The sequence below is a fragment of the Artemia sp. Qi Xiang Cuo genome, chromosome 1 (assembly GCF_049724085.1).
Source record: "Artemia sp. Qi Xiang Cuo chromosome 1, ASM4972408v1, whole genome shotgun sequence".
Lineage (NCBI taxonomy): Eukaryota > Metazoa > Arthropoda > Branchiopoda > Anostraca > Artemiidae > Artemia > Artemia sp. Qi Xiang Cuo.
Window position 1 is genome coordinate 21,937,661 of NC_142794.1, and position 12,945 is coordinate 21,950,605.

Consider the following 12,945-nt stretch of genomic DNA (forward strand, 5'->3'; position numbering starts at 1 on the left):
GTGATACTAGGCCTGGAAACAGTAGTAGTGTTTTTTGGTTTTTATGAAGATATTTATGTTTCTAAATTAAAAGTTGAGCAGATTAGTCGTACTGAGGGAAAACGACTTGGAATGGAGATTACTTTTTTTTTGTTTTGTTTTTTTAATTGTTATTTTTTATTATGGTCTGCTGGTCTTTTGGGGCATGGTGTGGTTTCTCTTAACGTGGGGTTAAAATTTGATAATGGATAGAGATAATCGTGAAATTCCATCATCAAGGTTAAAAGAATTTGAGCAGAATTCTCTTTCATTTCAGTCAATTTTTCAAACTATTGTAGCTGGTGATGATGAAGATACTTCTAGTAATTTTGATATCCCAAAAAATCAATATATATTTATGAATGAGCTGGTAAGAAAAAATGTAAATACAAGTAGGATGTCGTTTTGGAATTGCCGGGGTTGGAGGACTGCGCAGGATGTGATTGAAACTTTTTTGTCGGATTCAGATACAGATATATTAGGCCTATGTGAAACTTTTTTAGATGATGTTTCAATTGAAAATATACATGTAAAAGATTACCAATTTTTTCACATCGGTCGGAAAAGACAAAAACAAGGGGGTCTAGGTGTTTTGATTAAAAATTGCATACCAGCACGTATAAGGATTGATTTTTTGCCAATGAATATTGAAATGATTTTTGAATCTTGTGTAGTTGAATGCTCTTTTCCAAATAATCGGAAGCTTTTAATTGCAGTTATTTACCGTACTCCGTCATCCAGCCAGATAGAATTTAAAAATCATTTTGAAAGTATGTTGGATAAATTAGCTAGTCTTAATACTCCTTATTTAGTTATGGGTGATTTTAATATTGATTTAATGAAACTCCTATCTGCAGATCAGAATAGAATAGATAGAAATATTTTGCAGTTTTTGGAGGGCCCACTATCTTATGGACTAAACCCCGTATGTTTTGTTCCCTCTAGAATAGCTGATACATCATTTTCACTTATTGATAATATTTTTTCACCTTATAGTGCTGTTAATATGACGGGTGTTGAATATTGTTTTCTTGTAGAAAGGTCGGGCCGGTGTACAATCATACTGTCTGGTCTGGTTGTTATTGCCCTATTCTCTAGGAACCGTTGCCTCGTAATCTCCAGAGATTTTAGAATGAACAATCAATCCATTTACATTACCAATCCCCCCTAATACTCTGAAAAATCCCTCCTGAGATTTGAAATGCCTTGTTCTGCAAATTACTCTTACAGTTCCTGTATATTTTTTTACTATCCATACGGGGCTATAAGAGTCCGAGGGTCCGTCGGGTACTTGTATAATATCCCCATCTAAGCATGGTGTATACACATTTGAGTATGGTACATGACGTACACGAACTTCTAGCACCTAATTTATTCACTGATTTACCAAGACATAAAAAAGTTCATGCGCATGACTAATAAAGAAGAAGGAATAAAAATTTTGATTTTTATTTGAGAAGGAAAAAAATTATGGCCCCGGTTACTTTTGCAGAATTTCAAAAGGTCATTAAGAATTTAAAAAATGGTAATTCATTGGGATATGATGAACTTTCAACTAATTTGCTAAAAGATATTGCAGGTGAAATTTTTGAACCATTGCTTCATATTTTAAATTTATGTATTTTTTCAGGTACATTTCCTAAAAGATGGAAAATTGCACGTGTAATACCATTGCATAAAAAAGGATATAAATCTAATACAAATAATTATCGTCCTATTGCAATTTTATCACCATTGTCTAAAGTATTGGAAAAAATTTTAAAAGGAAGGATTACTAATTATCTAGATAAAATAATTTTTTTTACCAAATATCAGTTTGGATTTAGGGCAGGCCATTCGACGGAACAAGCAGTTGCAGCTCTTGTATTAGAAATAAATGATTGCTTAGATAGTAATTATCATGTATCTACTGTTTTTTATGATGTTAAAAAAGCATTTGACACTTTAAACCATGAAATTCTTTTTGATAAAATGGAAAATTCCGGTATAAGAGGGAAAGGACTAGATATAATAAGATCATACCTTTATGGACGTAAAATCGTGGTAGATGTTGATGGACATTTGTCTAGTTTAAATGATCTTGAAGATATTGGTGTCCCACAAGGATCGGTATTAGGTCCACTTTTATTTTTGATGTATATTAATGATCTCCCACGATGTTTGCGGGGAAATAATGGTCTTGCAATTTTATTCGCAGATGACACAGCTGTTTCTGTTAAAGCGAAGGATTCATCTACATTGATTCAAAATCTGTTTAACACTGTTAGTTCAGTTAATCGATGGTTTGTATCTAATTATTTAGTACCGAATTCTAAGAAGACTGAATTTATGGTTTTTGGTCATTCAAAACGTGCTACTAAAAAAATTTCATGTCAGGACCTTCAAGTTGGTGAGCATAAAATACGTAGAGTTCAATCATATCGTTATTTAGGAGTTTTTATTGATCCCCTTTTGTCATTTCAAACTCATATTGATTATTTAAGGGTGAAATTTTCGCAAAATATTGGGTCTATGTATCGTTTGCAACATGTTTTTCCATTTTCAATTTTAAAAATAATTTATCATTCTTTGATTGCTCCTTATTTAAATTATTGCACAATTATTTATTTAAATACTTTTTGGACGCATATAAAACCCCTACAGATCCTTCAAAATAAAGCAGTGAGAATACTTGGAAATTTTTTACATCGTCCATCAAAACTTAAAGATGCATCGGAAACTGAAACATTATTTCTTTTCTTGAATTTATTAGATCTGAAACATATAAGAGAACTTAATATATCAATATGGCATTTTAAAATACAAGATCCTAGTAGTTATTTTTATGAAAAATCTCTGTTGATTCTGCCCCTCCTTCGGCTCTTAGGTGTTCTGGAACATATCGAATTCCCTTTGTTAATTGTGAAAGATCTAGATTTTCAATTAGATACCAAATACCATTTATTTCAAATAAATATAGGCTGAAAGATAGAATTCAAATTGAGTCATTTCGGCAAATATCAGTTCTAAGGAAGAAAATATTAAAATTATGTATTGACCTGTGATGGTGGAATAGAAATTTTTTTATTATTATTATTATTTTTTTTGTTTATATTTGTTACCCATGTTGGGATAGCCTTCCATGCCCCACTTGTCCAGCGTTTGTTTTCTTTATGTTTGTTATGTTTTTTGTTTTTTTCTTTAACCAGGTTTTTTTTTTCTTTCTCTCTTTTGTTATGATGAGGAAATGTTTTTTTTTTTTTTTTTGTTTTTTTTTTTTTTTTTTTATTAATACCCAATTTTACGAGCTTTGGTCTCTGTTGGGGGTATATTTTTTTTTGTTATGTTGATTTATTCAAATAAAATCTTCTTCTTCTTCTTCTTCTTCTTAATCAGATACCTTTAAGTATCTGGCACCGTGAATATAAAAAAAAATGTTCTGAAAAAAAATTATAGAAAGAGATTACCTATGAGTAACTGGGCTAATGTACTCTAGCAAGGCATATTCTATCACACTCTGAGACTGAAAAAAGAACCCATTGAGTAAAATACCAAACAACACGCCGAACGAGGAAAGCTGGCCCCAAATAATGGAATCCAAAAATAGGAATGCAACTGGCAATTGGACGAGGTAAGACATCAATGAACTAAATATTTGAATTTCTAATGGCCTAGAAAGAAGAAGGTTGATCGTTAAATAGGCATCTCAGACGAAGGCGAATATAATTGCAAAATGTAATGTTTAAAAAGGTTATATATTCAAACAACTTTAAATATTACGATACAATAAATACGATACAATAAGACTTTAAAAATTACAATACGATGAGACTGAAGGAAAAACAACTAGAACATAGGTCAAATTATAGAAATTCAAAAAAAAAAAAAAATGTTTAAATTCAAAGTAATTTAATCCTAGAATGCTTTCAAAAAGAATATTCACTTTAAGTTTTCCTAAATTAAACAAATTTAATTCCAATCATGTTCCCAAAGTACCAAAAGAATCGAAAAGAGGTTGAGCAAAGCAGAGCTAAAATATGGCCAAACAAATTCTATAAACCTTTGATATGTTCAATCTTGTCATACTTAGCGCCTTGGCAAAATCTTGCTGAATTTGGGTGGCGAACTACAGACGGTAATAAAATGTAAACTAGACTAGCACTAAATTCTTTTATAAAACTGCAGTTTTCTGGCAAAAAAAAAAATCTTTTCAAGCCTTCAAAACTAAAAAAAAACCTAAAGATATTTGAATTCAATGTAATCTAATCTCAGGGCAGTTTTAGAACCGTTAAATAGCACTTTTTGGCTTTCTTCAGCAATTTTATTGGTATGACAACCCTGACTTCCAAAAACCACCATGACTCTTTGAAATTCATTCTTTCTTACTTGAGCTGAAGGAAATATTACAAAGCATATGTCGGATGACTAAACATGAAGACTTGGAAGCACAAATACAACAATGTCACACAAGTCCTTCTCTAGAGGTGTCCAAGAGAAGGTTTAACAAAGAACACAATATAAAAAAGTAAGGTAATTATCAGGACTAGCGGTATATCATCACTTATGATTAAGCTGTAACGTTATAATAGAAATAGTAATAATAAAGATGATTTGGCCTTTACACAACCAGGTAACATAATTTTTAAAAGCTTGTTAGAGCTTTTTAATATTGCCCTTTTTTCATCAAATTTTTTGAGTCGAGGTCACATGAAGGTACACTAGTGTTAATTTAAAGCTAAATTCTTAGAAATCCACATTGACAGGAAGAATACTTAGGAGGCAATCTATGGTCATAGCCTTATTTCCCTCCCTGAGATCAGCTGTGGCAATTCGAAAGTCATTAAGTAAAACAAATAAATCTTATTTAAGAGCAGAAAACAGAAAAAAACAGGTTACGAGTTCTTTTTTTTTGCTATTAAAGATCATAAAGACCAACTGCCTTTACAGGGAACTCTTTCTGTTTATGAATCCATGTTACAGCAAAGATAGACAATATCATAGTTCTGACTTCAACCTATTTCAACGGATGACAAAGGCAAATAAATCCATTTTGCGAGTAGGAACACGTTTGAATATATTAAAAATGAAATGAGATAAAGAAAAAGGTCACACAACACCTTTCTGTGACAAGGTGTTGTGTGACACACCTCTCTGTGAACTGCGATAAAACAATGCATAAAAATAATTTTTCAACTAATCTGTAAACTTGTCAACAACTATTCAAGAAGTCGAGAACGTTGAGGAATTTTGATATACATACCGCCAGTGTTGTCACAACATAAATTTCACAAGAGAAAAGAAAGCAAAAGGACGCGTTTCGGGGTTTTATATTAAAATTAGTAGTCACTTAAAAGAAAAAAAGAAAAAAAGGCTGCATATGTTTGATTTGTTAATTTTTTTAAAATGTATTTACATTTGCAGTATTGTCGTAGGGGATACTTATTTATCTTCTATCAATTCCTTCAGTGTGTTATTCCACTTATCCTGTTTATAAAAATAAATGTTATAATTTTTATAAAATTTATAATATCATAAAATATATAAATAATATAATATAATAAACAATATATTCATAATCTATGATATTTAATATGGTATAATTTATGAAAATTTTTGTAGCGGCAACTATTTATTTAACCATTGCAGCTTTAAATCTTATGTATTTCAGGCACTGGGGCACGTTTCATCTATATGAAAAAGTGCGACCATAGCCCCAAATCTTGATTTAGACATTTTTTATAAATATATACAATTATATTTGCTGTATAGTGGCAAATGTTTTGTGGCTTCGAAGTAAGAGTTTGGGATACAGCATAGATTAGCAGCTGCAAGACAAGAAAACGTCTTAGAAAAATGGAAGTTGTGCTGTTTTCAAATATCACATTTGCGTTTCTGACAATTCCCCCCCCCCGCCCTTGATGGTCCAAGATAAAGCCCTAAGATATTTACAGAACTAAAAGAAAACATTAAAACAATGCAGTTTTTGCTTTATAACATGCAGCATGTCCGCATTCATCACATTATCATATTTTCTCAGGAGGACCTAAGTAACTAAGTAACTTGCGCGGCATACCTGCAACTTAGAAATTTTTTTCTAAACATGGACCTCGCAAGGCCGTATCCAGGAGGGATATGGAGGGATAGGTACACAAAAATGCAAATAAGCAAATGTTTGATGTGTTTCTTACAGTTCTCAGAGCGCTAAACTTGAAATTCGGAGGACAGGGATATGATTCTCGGTGTCGCTGGCCATTTGATTTGGCACGTTGGTCAATGGTGTGACCCTGTAAGTTCAGCCAGAGTCTACCCACCTCTAAATGGGTACCTGGAGAAATGTGGGGAAAAAAGCACGGGAAGCGTTGGATGACTTGCCCTCAAACACCTATTGCACTCTCCGCTGAAGGCAATGCATCAGGATATCAGTACCTGCACAACACAGCATGCGGAAAAGTAAAAAAAGTTTTGAGATTTTACCAAAGGCTGATTTTACCTTAATTTTCATTCCTTAATTGTATAGAAAAAAAACTGACTGCTGTCATAAATCGTTCACTTCAGGGGCTATTTGCTTACTAAAGAGTAAGCACAGAAGTTTCGGGATTCTACGTAAAAATTTTAAATATTTATTTTCAAATTGCATTCAAAACTAATAACTATTTGAAAAAAATATTAACATCTATTTTTAAGAGCCTTGAGCTATAAAAAAAAGGGATACTCTTCTCCAGTAAACCTTTACCTCTGCCGCACCCCCCTATCAAAGGATTCGTTCCCTTTTTTCAGGTTATCTTTAAGTTAGATTCATTTTTTTCCCAAAATTCTACTAAGTGTCCAATTCTTTTTCCTTCCACAAAAAAACATAAAATTATTTTCTATTACGAATTACAGTTTAAATTTTTGGACAATTAGCTGAAATAATTCTGGGTATGTCTTTTTAAATCAATTTTGAAACAAAAAACTAAGAAGGTTTATGTTTTTTTGTGGAAGGAAAAAGAATTGGAGAGTTCCTTTTCTGTAAACGAAAATTTCTGTGAAGAAAAATACCATGAAAATATTTAAATGTTAAGAACATATTACAGAATTTTTAGGAAGGAGATGGGGCAAGAGCTCTGGATACCACCTGGATACTACTTGATTTGTTTACAAAGCCCAGAGGCTATCACGTCTGATATCTAGGGTGGCTCCAATTGATATTAGTAATAAGCGTCTAGGTTGCAATATCTAGGTGCAAATTGTAAGGCTGATTCATGGGAATCAGCTATCTGTTCTCCTATCTATTCTCCTCTCTTCACAAAAAATGTACCCAATATTTTTTATCCTTTTGATCAACAGACTTTGATACTAGTTGATAATAAGTTTTAAAATATGTTTGTTACAACCAGAGTTGTGGAGCCGCTAAATTCATGATATCGACTCTGATCCTTAAAATTAGAGATCTAATTGGAATGTCACTTAGCTACACGTGAATCAGATGCATTTACACCCGAGACAAACAACAGTCACACTTGCAGATAATGCAACAGTCACCATACCATCACATCCTGCCGAAAATCCATTTTTCAAACTAGTAACGGCTTTTTGGTATTCCGAGAACCGGATAGGGTACATAAATATAGTCTTATCTACTTTATTAGTCCAAGGGGGCATATATAAAAGAAATTTTGCAAATTTAAAATAAATCCGGTGAATAAGTTGCTTTTTTTGAAGCAGGAAAAAGTTGCCAAATAGGAGACAGAGCAAGAAGATGAGGCACAGTTAGACTATTATAAAGTTTAGAAAGATGGAAACGACTAAGGTGTGTAATATTAGAGAAAAGTGACGCATAAGCAATCCTTGTCTTTTTTTTTAATATTTTGGATGGCAAGCTTAATAGTTTCCTTAATTGAATTTCCAATGGGCATTCCCAGGTAAATAAGGCTTTTAGAGATGGGGATACAAGTTTCAGTAAGATGAGGGATTTATGAGAGTATCCTTTAAGGTTGAAACTGACAGCTACAGTTTTATCCACATTAAAACTTAAACCAATCTGCTGATTGGTTGAAACTATATAAATACGTCACTATAAATAGCACATCTACTTGAAAACTCCGTATATCACTCTTCAAAACTATTCGAGGGGGGGGGGCAACAAAAAAGATCCATTTGTAATTTTCAGAACTATGGTGCCAATGTTGTCACATAAACATATTTCGCTAATCGAAGACATGAGACATGACGCATCAGGAGATGATAAACAGGGAAGAAATACATTATTTAGGATTATATATAGGACCATTAGGGAGGGGGGAAGGGGTTCATAAACTCGAGTATGATGTTACAATAGAGCAGAAAATAAGGAATCTAATGGTATTGCCTAATTTTATTAAGACGTGTCCTTCTTTGGAGCCGGCTACTCTAGGATTTTAGGAATGGCGTATACAGGATTTTGGGCGTATCCAGGACAAAAAACTTTAATAAACCCATCAAATATTTGTTGATATACATTTATGTTACGTTTTACGAGTCGGACGAAAATTTCAAGGGAGAGTGGGTCAAGCCAAGAACACTTAATTACGTTCTTCTTACTTTCGGACTTTGGTTGTGAATAATGCTAAACATCTTGGTGTTTCTTATTCATACAGAAATAACTCTTATTCAAATAACAGTAATAATATTTAAAAACAATATTGTTATTTTTACAGACTGTATGACAGATATTTTGCCTGAAAATATTTTACTGCAATTTTATAAGTTATGAAAATGCAGATGCAAAGGATTCTTTAAAAAAAAGAAGTTGTATACTTTCTAGACGGGCTTCAGAGTCCTACTTTCCATAACATATTGATAATTTGAAAACTTCTTATTTTTCCATACTAAAACTTGAAGCCTATTTTCATTAATAGATGGAAGACCTGTTATTTTCTATAATGTGACTTGAAAACTATAAAAACTAATTAATTTTCTCGTTTCGACAACAGAAAATGAAACCCTTGATCCATTTTATCATAACACGCTAGGAAGCGAACATAATTTTAGCCCTTTTTACTACTATGAATATATAAGGGATGAATATGATGTAAACATGAAGATGAAGCAAAATGCAAGGATAAAATCATTGATGTTATCCCCGCATTTTTGGATCAGAATTCAGGAGCACATTCTCTGCCAAAAAAAGTAAAAAAATACTTGCAACCATGAATATCGCCAATAAACTTGCAAATTTATCTGTTGCTAATTCGTAAATTTGAACAAAACTTTATTGGTGGGCGGAAGATAAAATTTGTTGCGTAGAGAAATTCGAAGCTTGGTGCGAGCCTAAAAAGAGATTGTCGGTTTGTATTTTTTTTTTACTTTCCTACTCTACACTTTAAAATATATCGATGAATTTGACTGTTGTGCTTCTATATTATTAGGTCCAATATTGACCTGACTGCTGTATTTTGGCTTTTTTTATTTATTAAATCTGCCAGAAAAAAAAACTTAGATTGCCGACAAGTAGCCATTTTTGTTATTCTGAACGATGTACCTAAAAAAAATAAATAAAAATAGAACTGTCAAAAAAAAAAAAAATCTTTTTACGGGAGTAAAAAGAATTGTACACCCGTGAGTTGCCTCCTTAATTAAAAAATAGAAGAAAAAAAAAGAAATTTTGACAAAGAAAATATCAAAACTGAATCAACTTGAGACTTACGTGTATCTATATCGCTCACCATTAAGTAAAAGTTTCGAGAATACATTCTGACAACTGAAAAGAGAAAAAAAGGAAACATTATTCTTGCTCAGAAGGTTATGGTTGCAGGACAGACAGATCCAGAATAAGAGTTTCGCAGGGATTCTCATCAGAGAAAGAAATTGTAAGAAAGCCACATCAAACCACAGAAAAGTGTCAATATTTAGTCATAAAAAAAAACATTTATAAAGAATCAGAACCCCCTTCCTTACTTCACTAAAGTTTGGATTGTTTGCACCCAAAACTGTGCGGAGTACTTGTGCCTCAAGCAAGTAAGCAGTACCTCCTGTATTTCATAAACAAATGATGTTTTTCAAGACCCAAAACCCCTTGTTCAATTTCCTAAAGTTTGGATTTTTTTGCACGCAAAACTGTGCAGAGTACTTGTGACAGACATGCCCCTAGTAAGTAGTTCCTCGGTATGTAGTCATAAAAATGATGTATTTCTCAAGAATCACAAGGACCGTCACTTATTTCCGGAAGTTTGGATTGTTCACACCCAACACTGTGCAGAGTATTCGTAACGGAAATAATCTTCCCATTTATTGCATCATTTCTTACAAGGAAAAAAGCAGGATGTTCCGTGACAATGTCTCTGGGACAACGACTGTTCTAAGAAGGCACGGACAGGCATATTCTTCCTACCCAGCAAACCCGTGAGCGCATATCCATAGTTTCTGAACAGATACGTCTTGCATGGATATCTAAAGCCTGTACTACATAAATATATTTTTCTGCTGGACACCATATATTTTAACCTCAGGCAAAAATATCATGATACAATAGCGTTGCCTTGATAAAGAGCGAAGTGGGCAAAATGTATTTATTTGTTTTTTATATTATTCTTTTCACCAAGACACTTGTGTTTTTAAGCGTCAAAAGCGATCGAAGACTAGCCAGCCCCCCTCAAACGCACTTCTCCCCAAAATTTATCGGATCAAAATTTCAAGATAGCTATTTTGTTAAGCATAGTTGAAAGATCCAATAAATATGCCTCTGAAAATGGCAACCCCCCTCCCACCCCCACAGCCCTCAGGGTAAGTTTGAAGTTATTCAATTCAACCATTATTTACATTATGGTATTTGTTATCGGTGAGGGGGGGGGAGGCGTGTTTGAATTTTGATGTACAAAAAGGCCAAGGACTTTCAGGTGAAGCTTCCAGGGAATTTGAATTAAATCAAAACACGCTACATACATGCAGGTTGTCAAAGGGCATATTAGCAATACCTTAGAAATATATTGGAGTATTAAATTGAAACCTACAGGGCATGCTATGGGGGATGTTGAACGAGGCAAGACAAAATTTGCATGTAACTACAACTACTGCTACTTCTGAGCACTTAAGGTATTAAGGTTCAAGGTTATTAAGGTGAGAATTTCAGTAAAGTTTGAGAGGATGTTGAACTCAAAATTAAATATTTACGTGTAGGCTGTCAAAAGGACGTATCAGCAATGTCTCACGAACTGCTTAGGTTATTAAGTTGAAACGTTCAGGGTATGTTGAATAAACAAAAGGCGCTATGCGTATGCTGCTATTACTACTACTACTACTATTACGACTTTTACTGCTACTGAAGCTAAGAGCATTAAGATGAACCTTTCGGGGAATGTTTAGGGACATATTGGACTAAATCAAAACAAATTATGTGCATGTAATTTGTGAATTATTTGAAAAAAACTACGTTTTCTAAAGAGTTAAAGAGGCTGAGTTACAAGGTAGAACCTTAAAACGTACAGGGATTAGGAGGCACAGTTAGGGGGCTGCCGCCCCCAAACCCCCGCTTTTGCAGCCTTTAAATAAAAAAAAGTTTTTAAACTGAAAGTAAGGAGCGACATTAAATCTTAAAACGAACAGAAATTATTCCGTATATGAAAGGGGCTGTACCCTCCTCAACGCCTCGCTCTTTACGCTAAAGTTTTTATTGTTTAAAAAAGAGTTGTGAGAAAGTCAAACTTAAGCGTAAAGAGCGAGGCGTTGATGAGGGCACAGCCCCTTTCATATACGGAATAATTTCTGTTCGTTTTAAGATTTAATGTCGCTCCTTACTTTCAGTTTAAAAAACTTTTTTTATTTAAAGGCTGCGAAAGCGGGGGTTTAGGGCTGCCGCCCCCAAACCCCCGCTTTCGCAGCCTTTAAATACGTTTTAAGGTTCCACCTTGTAACTCAGCCTCTTTAACTCTTTAGAAAACGTAGTTTTTTTCAAATAATTTCTGCACGTTTTTGTACAGTTTATTACTTATTATTGCTCTACTAACTGTTAGCTGATCGTGTCAGGAGTTAAAGTTGGGGGGCTGCCACCCCCCAAACCCCCGCTCTTGAACATTCTTGTGTTAAGGCTTTTAATTCCTGAATACTCAAATCACGTCGTACAGGGTGCCTCCTAATCCCTGTACGTTTTAAGGGTCGACCTTGTAACTCAGCCTCTTTAACTCTCTAGAAAACGTAATTTTTTTCAAATAATTTAAAAAAGAAACTGAGCTTCTTTTTTAAACTTTAAATTCAGTATATAAGAAATTTCCTCTGACAGTGAATCGAACCCAGGTTTTCTGCTTGACAGTCAGGAGTCTCGGCCGCTGCACTAAAGAGACACAATTGTAATTGTTTTTTAGTAAGGGGAATCTATTTTTGACGCAGCAAAACTTGATATTTGGTTTTTGGAAAACAGGAGTGATCAGATTGAGCTGAAATTTCGAGGATAAGCTCCCAGGCCCCAGGACAGCTTATCCTCTAAATGTCAGCCCGATCAGACAACGTTAAAGGGGGGTTGTGGTGGGAAAAATTAACATAGGCTATTATAGGGAAATGAGGTTTTTCGTAAATGTAAATTCGGGGGATAATTTTTTCGGTCTGAAAATATCAAAAGGCCCTAACAGGTCGAATTCTGCTTCGAATGAGTCCTCATTCACCCGGATCAGTTGCCAACTGTGGCCTGTAGGCGTGAATAAGAAAAAAAAAAGAGAAATGAATTTTTAAGTGGCTATATTTGGTTTTTTGAAAACAGGGAAGGAGTGATCGGATTGAGCTGAAATTTCAAGGATAAGCTCAACAACGTTAAAGGGGGGCTGTGGTGGGAGGGTCGAAACTTCCGGCCCAGTTTACCCCATGAAGATAAAGTCGGAGGAGGATGAAATTTTGCACGTTTCTTAAATTGAGCTTGGGCTACAAAATGCGATCACCGCCGTCTCTCTGCGACCTCTAGGACCTGAAATCGCTTAACATTGTGGTGGGTCGCCTCTTTATAGA

General features: G+C 34.0%; 1 protein-coding gene across 2 annotated transcripts in view; it reads right to left on the reverse strand.

Annotated features, from left to right (window-relative positions):
* Positions 1–12,945, reverse strand: part of LOC148956117 (solute carrier family 35 member E2B-like) — a 58,317-nt gene that overhangs the window by 10,736 nt on the left and 34,636 nt on the right. For both annotated transcript variants that reach the window (XM_089095484.1, XM_089095571.1), the window contains 2 exons: positions 9,662–9,715; positions 3,465–3,668 (listed from right to left, as the gene is read on the reverse strand). In XM_089095484.1, the coding sequence (XP_088951610.1) occupies positions 3,465–3,668; positions 9,662–9,715 (258 nt within the window). The remainder of the gene's footprint in view (positions 1–3,464; positions 3,669–9,661; positions 9,716–12,945) is intronic.